Source organism: Bemisia tabaci, chromosome 4 (assembly GCF_918797505.1).
Source record: "Bemisia tabaci chromosome 4, PGI_BMITA_v3".
In the NCBI taxonomy this organism is placed as follows: domain Eukaryota; kingdom Metazoa; phylum Arthropoda; class Insecta; order Hemiptera; family Aleyrodidae; genus Bemisia; species Bemisia tabaci.
In genome coordinates, this window is record NC_092796.1 from 8953887 (window position 1) to 8969653 (window position 15767).

General features: G+C 38.9%; 2 protein-coding genes across 20 annotated transcripts in view; both read left to right on the forward strand.

Moving 5' to 3' along the window:
• The window catches only part of cac (calcium voltage-gated channel subunit cacophony), a 400227-nt gene that overhangs the window by 158307 nt on the left and 226153 nt on the right, over positions 1 to 15767 (forward strand). The window lies entirely within an intron of this gene.
• LOC109032853 (uncharacterized) lies at positions 2 to 8892 on the forward strand. The gene is made up of 2 exons (XM_019045162.2): positions 2 to 334; positions 7753 to 8892. The coding sequence occupies exons 1-2, from the start codon at positions 254 to 256 to the stop codon at positions 8089 to 8091; spliced, it is 420 nt and encodes a 139-aa protein (XP_018900707.2). The 5' UTR covers positions 2 to 253; the 3' UTR covers positions 8092 to 8892.

Sequence of the window (15767 nt, forward strand, 5' to 3'; positions counted from 1 at the left end):
TGGAATTACGTGTTGCAGGGTCGGATGGATTTGACCTTGTCTAGATTCAGGTGTCGACTCTGCTCCATGCCCGAGGTGATGGTGCTAAAAATATACGCAAAAAATTCTGATGAATCTAACCAAACGAGGGAAAGGACATTTTTGAGAGTGTCATTTTCACCCGGCGCAGCCAACCTCTGTCACTTGGTGTTATGATCCCATGAGAGGGGCATATATCGTGCTCGAGACATTCTAAGGTTAATGCCGCTTCAAAATGAGTCAAAAGAAGTTAAGGACTTTATGTTCAAGTTGCATTTTTGTTTCAATTCTGTTGATTAATAACTCACAGCAAATGGTAAGTGATATTTGAATTATTTTTTATTTTATTTTTGCTTGCATTTTGCTCACCTCCATTGTTTTAGGTTCGCTAAGTCCTTTTTCAGGGAATTATGCTTTGGCGATTAATCAGTTTATTAAATAAATATTGTGTTTTGTATATTAATAAAAATTTAAACTTAACCCGATAAACTTACTTACAAAGTTAATATTATTAGTCTATATATAAGCTATGAATCGCTGTATTTCTTCCCTTTCTTGGATTCACAATATAACATGAGTAGTAGTTAATTATTAGCTTCGAGAACGAAGATCAGAGAATCGTCGGGTTGCGTCCTATCGTCAGGAACTCGGGTGAGAGTATCCCTCAATATTTAAATTGTATAGTTTTTGCGTTTTATGATCTAAAGGCTACTTTCAAACGAATATATTCATTAAAATCGAGTCGTGTTCATTTTCATCTACCTTAACTAAATCATACATGAGCCGAGTTATGGTTTGGAAAAAAAAATGTGTTCAGAGTATAGTTTCTTGCGAAACAAGACATACGTTTTTTCATGTCAAAAATTCCCAGTCAAGTAGATATATTTTTAATGAAAAATAGGCTGTGCTTTATGAGTGTAACGAAGGAATAGAAATTTGACTTCCTTTTTAACGGCATGATTTCGACGTGACTTGTTTCTTTTCGGTTAAAGTCAGTGCACTTCCTGGGATTGTTCCGAAACATACATACATACGAGTCGCTGTTATAGCGCTCTTTGGCGCTTTGCGACACCTAATCGCCACAAAGCTCGGTCTTCCCACAGGTTATCAGGGAGTTGACACTCCCTCATCTCACTTAACACCCCCTGTCGCCAACCTCTCACTGGGCGTCCCCTACGCCTCCTCCCAGGAGGAACCCAATCAAGCATCTTTTTTGGCAGCCTCTCTTCCGTCATCCTATTGACATGACCATACCAAACAAGTTGTTTGGTCATGACGTCGAACACGATGTCATTTTCGACTTCCATTATCTGACGCACTCTATCATTACGGACCCGATCTCTCCTAGAAATTCCTGCCGACCTTCTCCAGAAATCCATCTCCGTTGCTCTTAGCATATCCTGTGTCCGTTTCTTCAGCTGCCAAACTTCACATCCGTATGTTAATATACTTTTTACTACAGCGTTGTATATCCTCCTCTTGTTATCTTTGGAAATCCGCTGATCCCAGAGGATTCCATTTAACATCGCTATAGCCTTCCTTGCTAAGGTGTTCCTTTCCCTGATAGCTTGATCCGTCCTTCCATCCTGGGTCAACCGCACTCCCAAGTACTTGAAGTGCTCGCAGCATTTGATCTGCTGCCCATCCTCCAACTCAATGCTTTGCTGATCACCACCAAAAGTCATCTTCTCAGATTTGGATATGCTGACTTCCAAACTCCACTTCCGATATTCTTCTACTAACTTGCGCATCATGTACTCCGCGTCTTCTTGATCTTGAGCAACCACCACCTGGTCATCAGCAAAGCACAGAGTGAACAGAGTTTCAAGATCACCCAAGGGGACACCCATACCAGAACACTTCCTTTTCCATTCCTTTAGCACACATTCGAGGTAAATTTTAAATAGTGTTGGCGACAAACAACATCCCTGTTTTAAACCCTTAGTCACATAAAATCCCGCTGACAACCTCCCATGATACTTAATTTTGGTAAAACTCCCTTTATAAAATCGCTTGACAGCATCAATCAACCCCCCGTTAAAATTCGATTTTTCCAAGGCCTCCCAAAGTTTCACCAACGGCACACTGTCATACGCTTTCTGGAGATCCACGAAAATTAAATGCAGCTCCTGAGCTACGGCCATTTTCTTCTCAATGACCTGGACAATAACAAAGAGGTGATCTATCGTAGACCTGCCAGCTCTAAAACCAGCCTGCTCCTCTGCTTCGTGATCCTGCCATTCGTCCTCGATCTTCGCTTTCAGTATCTTCCCGTACACTTTGCTTATTGTCCCGGTCACTGAGAGCCCCGGTAGTTGTTACAGTCGTCCTTCCTTCCCTTCTTTTTGTAGATGGCCTTGATCCAGGACTCCTTCCACTCCCTTGGTACCTCGTCACCCCTGATGCATTGCTGCATCAGTTTCCTGAGGCACTCAAAGAGCTTGGCAGTCCCGTACTTGACCAACTCAACAGGAATCCCGCCAGGACCCGGCGCTTTATCATTAATTAGCTCTTTAACGCGCTTTAATTATGTCACAAGTGTGAATCTCCAAGTTGTTCATTCTTCCGTTGTCCGTGCTGCTGTCTCGAAACTCTGGGCGCCTTTCCGTCAAAAGATCTTTAAAATGATCCTCCAGTTTTTTAAGTGATATCGGAGAAACGATGTCGCGCTTCATGTCTCTACGTAAACCTTTAATTAACTTCCACACTGAAAAAAAAGGGTTTGGATTTTTGCCGGAATATCGGTGTAAAACACCAACTCCGGATAGCTGATATGGCCCCAGCTAGTTATTTTAGATAGTAGGCAAACCCTATTTTGGGTTGTACGCTGACTCGAGTTTAGGTAATATCTAAACTAGTTCGGTATAAATCTAAACCTGGTTTTGGATCGCTAAATTGAAGCATCGGCAGCAAATTTTGGGGTTTGTAGCCAGGGGATTGTTGAAAAGAGCCCCCCAAAATGGATTATTTACGGAAATAATGTCTAAAACCGCGAAAAATAAGGTCCACGAGACATTTAGAGAGATATTTCTCGATATTTACGTACAGAATTTTTTTTGCCTACATCGGGATTTGAACCTAGAACCTACCTAACCGAAGACGAGGATCCTACCTACTGAGCCATGCCGAGAACTTGAATAGCGGGGACGAAAAACCCGCATTTAGCTTCCAATTGATAGGACAACCAGGATATCTTGACCAATTTACATAGCTTTTGTTCGATTTTTTATTTTAATGCATTATTTTACCTCATTTTTATTTTTTCACTTCATTATATTATTTTACGTCATTTGTTTTACTTCATTTTGTTTTTTTAGTTGAGTTTCTTGACTTCAGGTATTTTATATATTTCTTTTATTTATTGACTTTATTTTATTAATTTACTTTATTTTATTTATTTACTTAATATTATTAATTTACTTTAGGTATTTTATTTTTTACTTTATTGTATTTTTTTAGGTAGGTGCTTCGTTTTCTTTGTTTTTATTCAACAGGGATGAAAGTAATTGTTCCTCAAATTTTGTTATAATCAGCATTTCCTTACTCTCTCTAAAATAGGAAAAAATGATGAAGGTCTTAAATAAAAAAGATTAGCTACAAGGGAGGGAAAGTGGATAGAATGCCTAGTCAAATTCTGAACACACATTATTCCCTTATTATGCAGTTCCAAAAGGTCATACCAGAAAAATCTCTTGCTCAGTTTCAAGGTATTTTTTGGCAAATGATAACAATCCTGGCACGGAATAAGAACCCAGTGTATGTAGACAGCATAAAAATAATATCACTGAAATTATTGATTTTCGTTATGAATTCATTTAACAGGTACTTGTAAATTTAAATTGAAAGTAGGACAAGCATCCATTAATTTTTTTATCATCAATCGATCATATACACTACCCATCACAAATCTGACACCTAAACTTAATCATTAAAATACATTAATCAGATGATAACAGGGCTCTGGCTTTTCATCACCACATAATTCTCTGGAAATTAAAATTTTGGACATGCTAATGATGTAGGATTAAATGGATCGGTTCTGCTCCAGACTTAAATTCTTCTACTCTTGACTCCTGAAGTCCTGAATAATGGCACAGAAAAACACAGCTTATAGGAAGACAAACCTGGAGTCATAACCGGTTCCATGAAAATGAAACATATTATTAATATTGCAACTGAAAATGGGGCTAGATATGTAAAGTTGCTAGTAGGTATATATGTACTCAAGTACTTAGGAACTTCTCCTCCGTGCTAATCATTGTTGTTCAGTTATCTGCGAAGTAAGTTCTGCAGTTTGGAAGTGTGGGTACATTGAAGGATATTCTGCTAACTGTCAAATTATAGTTCCGCAATTTAATTGCAGTAAAGAGCTAGAAACTATAATGTTGAACTAAGCAGGTTTGATGGATCGATATTCTAGAGAAGATGGAGAAATGAGTTGAAATAAAATGATTTCAGGGCAGCCTTCGAAAGAATTCCTCCAGAACTAATCTCTGGTTGAGTCATATGAAGTGGTAAAACTTCGAACCTCTTTGCCTGAATTTGATTTTGATGCGACTTGGTACCTTCCTACAAATACAGTTCATTTCATGGATATATTGGATCCGCAGTGACTGTTATGAAAAACCAAGGCGGATAAAGAATGAAAATATATTTTGAGGTTAGCTTTAATGAAAAATAAACAATTGTGTTCTGGCGCTGAGCGGAGATGTGAATTGATTTCTCAGTTGTTATACGAAGTTAAAAATATTACAGATGAGCTACCTGAGAAAAAAATGTCACCTTAAAATCTATATGTGCCGCTGAAAGAAACCAAAATATTGAGCTTTGATACATACATGAGGTCCTGATTCTAATTAGGAGAGACTCATAGATAGGTACACACTGTTACTATCCCATGTATTAAAACAATAGCACCGATATCGAGCGATCAAATGATGATTTGGATAATGCTGATGTTTCTTGATTTAACAAACTGATGATAAGAATCACTGGCAGACTAAAGTCCTCCGGTTTCGAACGCGAATTCTTATCACGCAGCACGCCGCTCGAACGAACAGATTAGTTAAACATCCACACTCTTGGACGAAGGAATACCGCTTTACTTGAAAGATTAATAGAAATGTGATATTCGGATGTGTTTAGTTTAATGATTAAAGAATTAGTAACATAATACCTTGACTCACGGTGTTATCAGTTCAGTTTCTGTTGACACCAACAGCACTGACTGACTGAGAGTTAAGTTCTACTGCCTTCAGAGAGCGCCACTGACGATTCCGAGCATGAGCGGTGAATTTGAAATAGCAAAGCACTTGAGATAATCCATTTTTATCACTTTTAATTCGTACACTAACTCGATACGACCGACTCGCGACGCCATTAGCATTTCAACTGAGACTGAAAAAGTAACGGACTTTTTTAAACGCACGTGATTCGTCACTGCACCTACCTAAACAGTTTGTGACGGTATATGGCTAGTTTGGATTATAGCCGAACTAGTTTAGATACTACCTAGAAGTGGTTTTGATACAACATAAACTTTTGGGTTTGTGATGAATCTAAAATGAGGTTTAGATAGTATATAAACTTGGTTATGCTAAGAGCTCAAAGATTTTGTTACCTACTACAAACTGTTTGGATATTAGCCTAATCGCCGCTGAACTGACCAGTTCGGCTAAAATCTGACCCTTTTTTTTTTCAGTGCAGCTCTCAGCACTTTTTCTCCCCCCTAGGTAGGTGTTAATTCTAGAACAGTTGCTTTCCCAAGCTTCATTCTTCTTCCGTGTTTATGAGGCTCCTAACTTTAGACTGAGCTTTCCTGTAAGCAACTTTATCTTCAGCCTTTTTAGACGACAGAAATATAAGATGTTTTTGCCTCTTGAGATTTATCTCGTCTTCAATTTCTTCATCCCACCAGTAAGGATGCTGCTTTTTATTACTGGTTTTGCAAATACCTAGGGCTTCTTTAGCTGCAGAGTGGATACAATCTTTAATGAAATGATATTGCTCTTCAGTGGTACCCGAAAGCCCATCCCCCAACTTCTCATCCAAGCGTTTCCGATACAGAGCCTTGACACTAGGGTGCTGCAAACTTTCGATGTTGTATCTTACCTCACGCTCTTGCATCCCCTGTCCCTGCTGTTGTTCAGGCACTGGCTCTACATCCTTAGTTCCTTTAACGGGAAACGCTATATCTGCTCGGAGGAAATGATGGTCACTGCCGCAGGAGAGTCCCCTGCACACTCTAACTTGCTGCAATTGCAGCTTAGTAGAGTGCTTAACAATCACATAATCGATGATGGATTTCAATCCTCGCGTTGGCTGGACCCAGGTATACTTATGGATGTCTTTGTGTTGAAAAAAGCCATTCAAAATTCTCATCTCAGTTTGAGAACAAATTGAGATGAGCCGATCACCGTTATCATTAACAGCATCCTCCCCAAACGGTCCAACAACTTTACAGTTTACTCGTCGTCCCGTTCTGCTGTTCAAATCACCCATAAGTATGACTTCCCTCCCAGCACCAACGTTCAGAATTTCATCATTCAGATCTTCAAAAAATTGGTCCTTACACGCGACAGTGGCATCATCATTTACACCGTACACTCCAAGCAGCGTGATTGTTCCGAAACCTGTAGAATAAATCTCTGTATATTTTAAAATAATTAGACTCCCATTGAAGATGGTTCTCCGATTATCTGTTACGAATTTTTACACAACTGTTCGATTTTTCCTTGTTTTCATGAATGAGTAAATCAAGTGTAATCTCATTTTCCGGGAATGTAAAGGTCCACCAAAAAAAAAGGTGAAGTTGATTCAACATTCTGGGTGTAAAAAAAGTGTGCGAAAACCTATACATTGCTGAATTACCCGCTACAGCAGATTCAATGTCCTTGTTCAGCAGTTACCGCAGCAATGCCAATGTGTAAAACTAACTGCTGTAGCAGGTAATTCAACATTTTATAAGTTCACGCGAACTTTTTTTACATCCAGAATGTTAAATCAACTTCACTTTTTTTTCGGTGTCTGTTCTTGAAACACCAACGAGAGAAAACATCAAGATTCTGCAAATTGCTGATAATCTTGAAACTCAGCGAGCATTAGGTGGATCTGCGGACTTCAAACGGGGAAGGGGGTCGAGGGGGTCGAGGGGGGGGGGGGGCTCGCTTTTTCCCAAAAATTTCCAAAATTGTAAAGCAATTGATGTGTGTCTTGAGTCAATTTCGTCATGAATAAGTAAGCGTCCTCCATTTTTCTTTCCCCCGTTTCTTTCTCTACTTTCTCGGGCAAACAGTGGTGAGGCGTATGCCCCGTACATTTTCTTTGCGATTTTACGCTACAAAAAATGAAAAATTTCAGAAAACACGCTCAACAGCCTCCTCTCTAAATTATTAATCATCCCTGAAACACCTTCATGCCCTTTTGCACCCAAAACCTCAATTTTGCGTCCTCTTTTGGCAAACAAATGAATTAAAATTATCGCACCAATATCTTCAAACCACACTAAAAAAAGTACCATCTCGCAACCCATTTATGTATTGGTCACTTTTACAGGACATTAAGGCGCTTTGCGACACCTGCCCGCCACTTGGAATCTGTCAAGGTAGAGATTTTTATCTCCGAACCAAACTTCAAGTGTGAGCAGAATATTTCGTCTGCTTGGACTGATATTCCTTTTTCAGATGCACAAATGCGCAAAATAAAATACTGAATTTTTTTGTTTTGTTTTCACAGTATGTTCAAAGAATGAATAACCAGATTGACAGGATGCAGCAAACATTCATCAATCTTAACGTAAAATGTCCTTGGTCCTCGTGTACGAGCCGTGATGATGCGTTAGAGAGGGCCAATAGGAATTGTCAGGCTGCTTTTAATTATATCAAAACGCTTGGTGAAGAGGAGGTTGGCGGTTGCGCTCGTGCGTACGATACCAGATGCCAGAGGGACCCCCCTCTTGCCTATCATAAAGGCCTCGAATGCATTGGAGAATACGTGCCAGATCGTCGCTATCCGAGAACTGTTCATAAAATTACTCTCAAAGAATGTCTTGAGCGGGTGAAGAAGAACCCCTGAATATATCTACTCTCTCTCAAAATCGAAGAGTGTGGGCGAAGGGCAGCAAAGGACCACTATCGCGGAGGAAAACCCTCAGTTGCAAGGGCCAAGCTACAGCTCACATCGCGTCCTAAAGTTTTCGGTCATAAAAATTTCACTTCGGTCCACATGGCCGAAATTTTCGGTCGAAACTATAATTTTTAGTTTGGTAAGTAAAACCTTTATTACCTGCATCGAGGATAAGTTTTTATGGCCGACAACTTCGGTTACCTGGATCAAATACTTCGGTGTACCAAACGAACTATCTAAATTTTTTCTCCAAGACCGATAAAATACAGACATCAGTGCGTAAGAAGTAGAGCAGACCGTTTTGTGAATATCGGAGAAAAAACAATAGAAGCAGAGGAAGAAAAGTGTTAAACAAATGAAACAAAATTCACTACTGACTAATATTTACTGTGATAAAAGTGTATAATAATATAAATAATACAAATATAAGTATTTTGAAGCATAGTGCTCTACTAATATTTACCGATTCATGTTACCATTTAATTAACCATTAAATTTGTTTTTATTTATTTGGACTTGGCTCAAAAAGTTCAATTGACCGGTGAAGTTTTCTTAATTTCGTCAAAAAGTACTCTTGTGCCATTGCAATTATGTTTACTTCACTGGAGTGTCAAGCCTCCTCAAGCTTTGCATTCAGTCTGCAAAAATCAACCCTACAATAAAAATCAAAATTTGACGCACACTTTATTTCATTTTTGATTGTTTACGTAACAAATCGTAACGCAGACAAAGACTCTCATCAATCCACTTGACGAATCGTTACGTTTATTTTCACAGTTAGCTCTTGGTTGGCAAAACGTCTTATAGTGTCCCTTAAAATATATGTGCAAGCATGTTCCCGTTTTACCTAAGGGAGTAAGTTCAAAAATGACGTATAAAAAGATGAAACTCGTAAAGTCTGTGCTGAAATGTTCTTTTTAATGATTAATTTTTTTTGTCAAATCCTCAATCATTAAGATCTTCCGCATAACCATCAGAACTTTTATCGGGCGCTACAGAATCCGCAAAAAAACCTCGAAAGGGGTATTATTTGGACGTTTTTATATCAAACAGAACTGTGTGCAGGTGAGACATATGGGGTGTGCTCTAGAAAGCTGCATAAGAAGCAATGTAAAAGTGGGCGTGATTCCTTTTGAAGAATTAGAAAAGCGGGATTTTACATTCTAACAAAAGGAACTAAGCGCCAACTGAATGCGGGATACATGAGCCGCGGGTATGGCACAATAGCGTTGTGGACAGAGCCCATGAGTTAAAGCGGACCACGAGCGACAACGGCGACGGTTTCTTCGCCGCTGACGTCACTGGCGCTTCATTATTCCCATTCACTCTTACGGTCAGAGAACTAACGAGCACACCCCATATTTCTCACTTGCACATAGGTCCGTTTGATAGAAATACGTCCATTTATGCCATGCTATGCAAAACTGCAGTTCGTGCTAGTGCTACTCTCTGCATGCTTGCGTATTTACGTTTTAAATGGTTGATGGACATTTTAAGGTTCGAAGTCGGCAGAAAAGTGTGCAAATTCGAAAAACCCCAGCAATTAATACAGCTTCCTAATGGGATCATGTCCAACTGTTGGTTTATCGAAGAGAATATTATTTTCACGCAAATAGTACATCTGAAATTTTTTGGTTTTTACAAACAAGGCTCATTTTGCTGTTTTAGTAGAATCACTACCAGTTAATTTAAACTGAATGCGTGGAATCTTGAAGGAAGTCAATTTGAAAAAAAAAGAAAAAAAATTGTAACTGCTTTGCACGATATCACGGTAGAAAGTCAAATTTTGATGCTTCGCGAAGTTTTGTATGTTTTTGACAAAGAGCTCAGCGTGTGTCTAGAGTCCGCACTTATCCGCATACCACCCACCATTGAGATCCATTGTCTCTATAATCTCAATGGGTAAAATTGCACAGATGGCGAGGTGCAGGTTCCACGAAGCATAGTCGTTAAAAAAAAAACTCCATCATCTCAAATTAAACGCAGCGTCATATTGATTTTTCTTCGCGAAAGCATGAGGTTTCATGTGGAGAAGATAAGTAACTCCTCGTGGTTGGTGCATGGAACGATCAATTTGCAACCGGATATGAGTGAAAAAGTGGGTTTACGATGAAGTCACTAACCCTTTCGCATACTTGCCGTATAGTGGAACACTTCGCTGCACTTCAGTACTTTTCACGGGATTAAAGTTCGAATTGATTTATTTTATTCGGAAGGAGGGGTGGGTGTCACGGTGATAACTCTAGCATACTGATGAAAAACCGCGTATGATCATTCAAAGGTTGCCACATTTTCTCGCTAAAAAACGCGTGACAAGATTAAAATAAATAAAGATAATTAGAATACTTCAGTAACTTTACACCGTTTTTTCTTTTTATGTACTCAATTTCTTAGTGCAAGCTATGCTTCCTGAAACCTTCTCTCTGGCGTTCTATTTCAAATCGTGAGATTTTATGCGAATGAAGTTGTGCCCCATTCCTCTCTCCATTTCCTACATCAAACGTCAGTTGCATTGGTACCACGCATTGGAGCACCATCTTGCACCCGAAACAAGAATTGAAAAAATAAAAATGTTTTTATGGGGTCGTTAAGAAATACAGCGCAGTATTGTTTGTCATTGATCAAAGTTTTCCATATTTTCCTGTTCCCTGCAGTGCCATACCGCTAAATTTTACGGCGTCTAAGCTTTGACCGTTCATATGCATGTCACTATCTTTTATGCTCTAAAATTATCGAATTCACTGTCGTGTCATGAAGATCTCATGACGACCCCTTCACGACGAATCGAATTATTTTCCTCTTATCAAGAAGTGGCTCATTTTTCAGGGCGTATGTGATGCAATGCTCACCTTGAAAAATTTAACATACAAGGAGAGCCGTAGTTAGTTCTTGAGGACTCAACATTGAGCCATTGATGATGGAGCCATGAGAGAGGTTTCTCAAAAAAAAAAAAAATGGATGCGTTAGCATTAAAACATCTCAAACTGAAGCGGAATAATGGTGGTTTGAAGTTTGCAGTTGAGCAAACGCGATTTTGAGGAAGAAGTATTTGGAATCCTGGTCTCTCTTGACTCAGGCACAAAAAAGGGAGCTCAGCCCCTGAACGAACAGCGACTCCCTTGACATGAAATGAACTCATCCTCTTTGATTTTGTTTTTAAACGCCAAAAAGAGCTTTTGAATTTTCAAAAGCAAATATTTCGTGATTCCAATCAATAATAATTGCGCTGCCTTACTTTTTGTCTCCGCGAATTAAGGTCCTTGATAGGAAAATAGTCATGAAATAACACATCTGATATTCTGAAACCTTTAGGATATGCATGGACAGCAATTTTCTACTTAAAAGGAGATAAAGGAACCTGTTGATGGGAAGAATCAATTCAAAATTTCCTTCGCTCGCGTAAAAGGATAATGGAATCGCGATGGGCATACATTTCAAGGCTATGAGTGAGAAATAAGGCTCGAAGCATGAACTTTTTGGAAGGAGAATTGAAAGTGAAAGAGAGAGAGAGAGAGGAGGAAAACAGAGAGACAAAATCATACATTGTATTGTCGAAATAGATTGAGCTAAAATTACAGATGAAGTCGTTCATGCGAGAGGCGAAGGAATCAACCTTGGAAGGACGAAGTTACAGGAGAGCGACGTGGAGTGACAATTTGTGACAACTTATTGCGTTGTTACAGGATAGTTTTGATAGCGGGCTGAATTCTTTTTTTGGTTTGCCATGCCGACGTGAAGCTCGTTCCGAGAAAAATCGGCAAAAAATTAGAGAGCTGGAGGTGAAAAATGCTGGATTTCTGTCTAGCATTTTGAGAATGTATGGCCTACAAAGAGAGGGAAAAAGTGAGCGGGGTTAGATTTCTAAGAGCAGGCTCTACGTTATCCATCGCTAAAGGATTTGGTTTGCACGTTTGCAACATGCGTCAACTTTTCCTGAAACTTTTCGGGATGTGTGTGTGCATGCGTCTGCAAGCAGTGGGCCCCTATTCATCAGGGCAAGAAATTTAGCACCGAAGAACACTTTTCCACATCAAAATTTGGAAAAAAAATTCAGAAGCTTTATAAACCTCAAAATAGGCTAATAATTCAAAAAAACTGTCGTAATGAAGTATTTGTTGTACCCCGTGTAAATTCAATTAATCCAAATTTTATACCGGCAAAAAAAAACTAAACTAATGTGAAATCGACTGTTGGAAATAATTATAACCTTTACATCCGGCGAAAAACTAGAATTCGGTTTTAAGAAATATAATTCCCGCCTCCTTTGATACACGGATTGTTTTAAATTGTGGAAAAATATTCGGCATAAAAAAAAAAAAAAAAAAAAAAAAAAAAAAAAAAAAAAAAAAAAAAAAAAAAAAATATTATTTGTAAAACTCGCCAATTAGAGCTTGGCGACCCATGGGCCTCGAATAGATATTGAATTTTTAACGAGCGATACGCTTGAATGGACGTATACACGGCCAAAAATGGTTCACCAATATTTGCATCTTGAAAACTCAGTATCTGAAGCAGAGACTCTCGGTTAGATCGTACCGATCCGAACTTTTGGCAGTTACACTGCATTGCGACACCCGGGACCAACATTCTCAACTGTAGAAGGTGGGAACATTTTCGAGGAACGTATACTGATGGAAAATTTTTACCCGTATTCCTATAAAAAGCGCTAATTTTTACTCTAGTTTGATCGAAAAATTGTAGATTCCTCTAGCGTGTTTTCCGTGAAATCCTGATGCCTAGTTATAAGTTCATGGAAGTTTTATTTATCACCTTCTCTGTTTAGCTCTCTTGATATATTCCCGTGGACTCAACTTACAAAGTTTTTTTATTTTTCTCACGGCAAAAATGATCCGTTCGTACCCTCGTCACAGGGAAAATGTTTGTAATTTTTGGCACTTAGTTTCGACGCGTATGACGCAAATTCAATTAGGAGGTATTACTACAGCTTCACAGCACTTCCAATTTAGTGAGCCTCTTCACTGAATGTCACGCGTTCTCAACTTCCGTGAGTAACGTGATCAAATGTTGATTCCGAGTAAATAACTTAGTAGCTGTCGATGATTTTAGCATTAAAATGAGTATAGTTTCAGTTATTTAAGCGTGGCAGTAGGGCCTAGCTTCTTGAAATCACTCAGATGTACCATAGTACAGCACACCGATCAACCAATTCTATTCAACGGGCCGTCCAAATATTTTTCCCTCGAACCCGTTTTTTCGTCTTTGAACCGTTATAATGTCAAGCCCTGATGGTCTTTTACCAAAAAACCAAATGAACTGCTAATTGGAAACCCTCGAGAACATTTTTCTGTCAAAACCGTATTATTTCGTTCGCCAGAAACCTCAAATAAGCTTTTCTACGCTCGGAGGACTCAACTTTAGAAGCTTCTTTCCCGCCAAAACTTTTTTGCCAATGAGCGTCTTGCGCTGTAAGTTCAATCTATGATGAGCGTTGTGACTCATTAGACCAATTAGACCATATGCTAACTAGACTGCATTTTGCAATTTGGAACTATAAATTCTGGCTCTTCTGGAAAAACGCTTGTGTGCATAGGGAAACTATTGGCACATACGTTGTTTTTAAACCAGGCTAGAATTTATGGTTCCAAATTGCAAAATGTAGTCCAACTATAGCCCGTACAGAAATCTACTTCTACTTAAACCACTGTAGTTATCTCCCGATATAGCTTTGGGTGTCCGGTTTCGAGCAAGGCAATAAAAGAGCGAGGGAAGGGTCGCTCGCCATCAAACCTTATCTTCCACGCCCGATTAAGCATTCACCGTGACACCAGGATCCACCAAATTTTCACAAACGTTGTTTTCCGTCTCTTTAGCGAGTGTTTCTTACTCTCCGTTAAAATACAAATAAAAAGAGACCTCATTTGTAAAAATCGGCTGAATAGGAGAGAAGTTGCAGTTCGAAATCCAGAGAGATTAACTTAACGGGATTTCGTTGCACGGCAGTTCGCCCTAATCGCGGTTGTGCGTAAATACCGCATATCAGCTTAAAATCAAGATAATTGGACGGAATCTTTAAAATTAATTTACATTCAACGTTCCCGAATCAATGATTTCTTCCAAATTTAGCAAAAAGTACCGATTAATACAATTAGCAAAGACGTGAAAATAGTAATGTGTCCAACATTTCAGTTATTCGGCACGCTTTTCCAACACATTCTTGTCGGATTTTTCTTCTTGTTATTTTTTATTTTTTCTTAAATTTAATGTAAGCTCTTGGTTGGTTCTTGTTTTTCTAATTAAATACAAAGAATAGGAAATTAATAAAAAAAAAATAGCTTTTGTAGTAGTTTTTACGTTTCAATCGGTCAGTGCTCACATTATCAGAGGTAATTGTTTGTATGAAATGGCGGAAATAACTCTTCTTCTTCTAATTACTACTAGGCATAGCCCTGTTTGTCAGGCCATCAAGTAACGAGTACATGAGACTGTATGTAAGTATTAAAAATCTAAAAATCACCTAAAAAAAGGACGCGTCAAATCTATAAAAACAGCATAGGACCGTCAATCATTCTCAGGAGAAGAGAGCCAGCTTTGTGCCCATCTCTTAGGCGGTCGTCGAGGTTAATCTTTTTCCTATGGGTTCTCCGGTCATACAAATTTTCGCTAGTCTCTCTTCATCCATTCAGTCAACGTGCTCCGACCACATATCCTTCTCCTCACACTGGTCCACTTGGCTACATCTTGCACCCCAAGAGCATCCCTGATGAACTCGCTGGTCTGCCGATCTCAAAGTGTAAGACCAACTATTATTTTGGAACTTTCATCTCAACGGTGCAAAATTGTTGTTTGGTGTGCTTTGTTCCAGCCCAAGTCTCTGCGGCAAACGTTAACACCGGCCTAACGATGGTCTTGTAGACCCTGACTTTAGTGTGACTTCGAAATGACTCAGTCGATAAATTTAATCGGTGTGAAATTTTTGTGTGAATCAACTTTTTCTCCGAATGCATCAGAAAGAGAATCGTGGTCGTCATGCCGTTCTTCTCTGGAAAGCGAAAATGTTCATAATAACGAGTTTTAAAGGCACAAAAAATGTCTCGCGTCATTTGAAGTACCTTTTTTTTGGCTATGAAATTTACCCTTAGTGATATTCGAAAGTCATTTTAGCTGACGTTTAGTTTTTCTCTCATAAACGTTCCCGCACGTTCTACGAGAAGCGCAATCATACGTTCTCAGAACCAATTGGCAAGTTTCTGGGTTTGAAGGCTGAGTTCTCAGAATTTTAATTTTTGCTCCGTTTAGTTTTAAGCGATTCAATACATAAGCATGATCGCTTCTTCCGATCAATTCACTACTCTAAAGATCTATGGTTCATCCGTTTGATCGACGCAAAAATATCGCTATCTATGTAGCATACTTTAAATGGTCCGTTTCTGTTGAAATACTTCTGGACGAAAGAACAGTTCAAATGAGCAATTTTCCAAAATCCGGGCTCATTTCAAGCGCATCTCATTTAACTTTTGGGTAATTATTAATGAAGAAACAGTTTTTATACGCGTTCTAAGTTTTATACGTCGATTAATCGATTACTCGATTGTGAGGTTGTAAAAAATCGGAAAAGAACTTAGCTGATTTAAGAGGTATTAATTTTTGCTCTCACGGCACACGGT

Coding starts and splice junctions, on each gene's coding strand:
- LOC109032853 (XM_019045162.2), top strand. CDS start 254: ATGAGTCAAAAGAAGTTAAGGACTTTATGTTCAAGTTGCATTTTTGTT. Junction 335..7,752: donor TTAATAACTCACAGCAAATG/GTAAGTGATATT, acceptor TTGTTTTCACAG/TATGTTCAAAGAATGAATAA.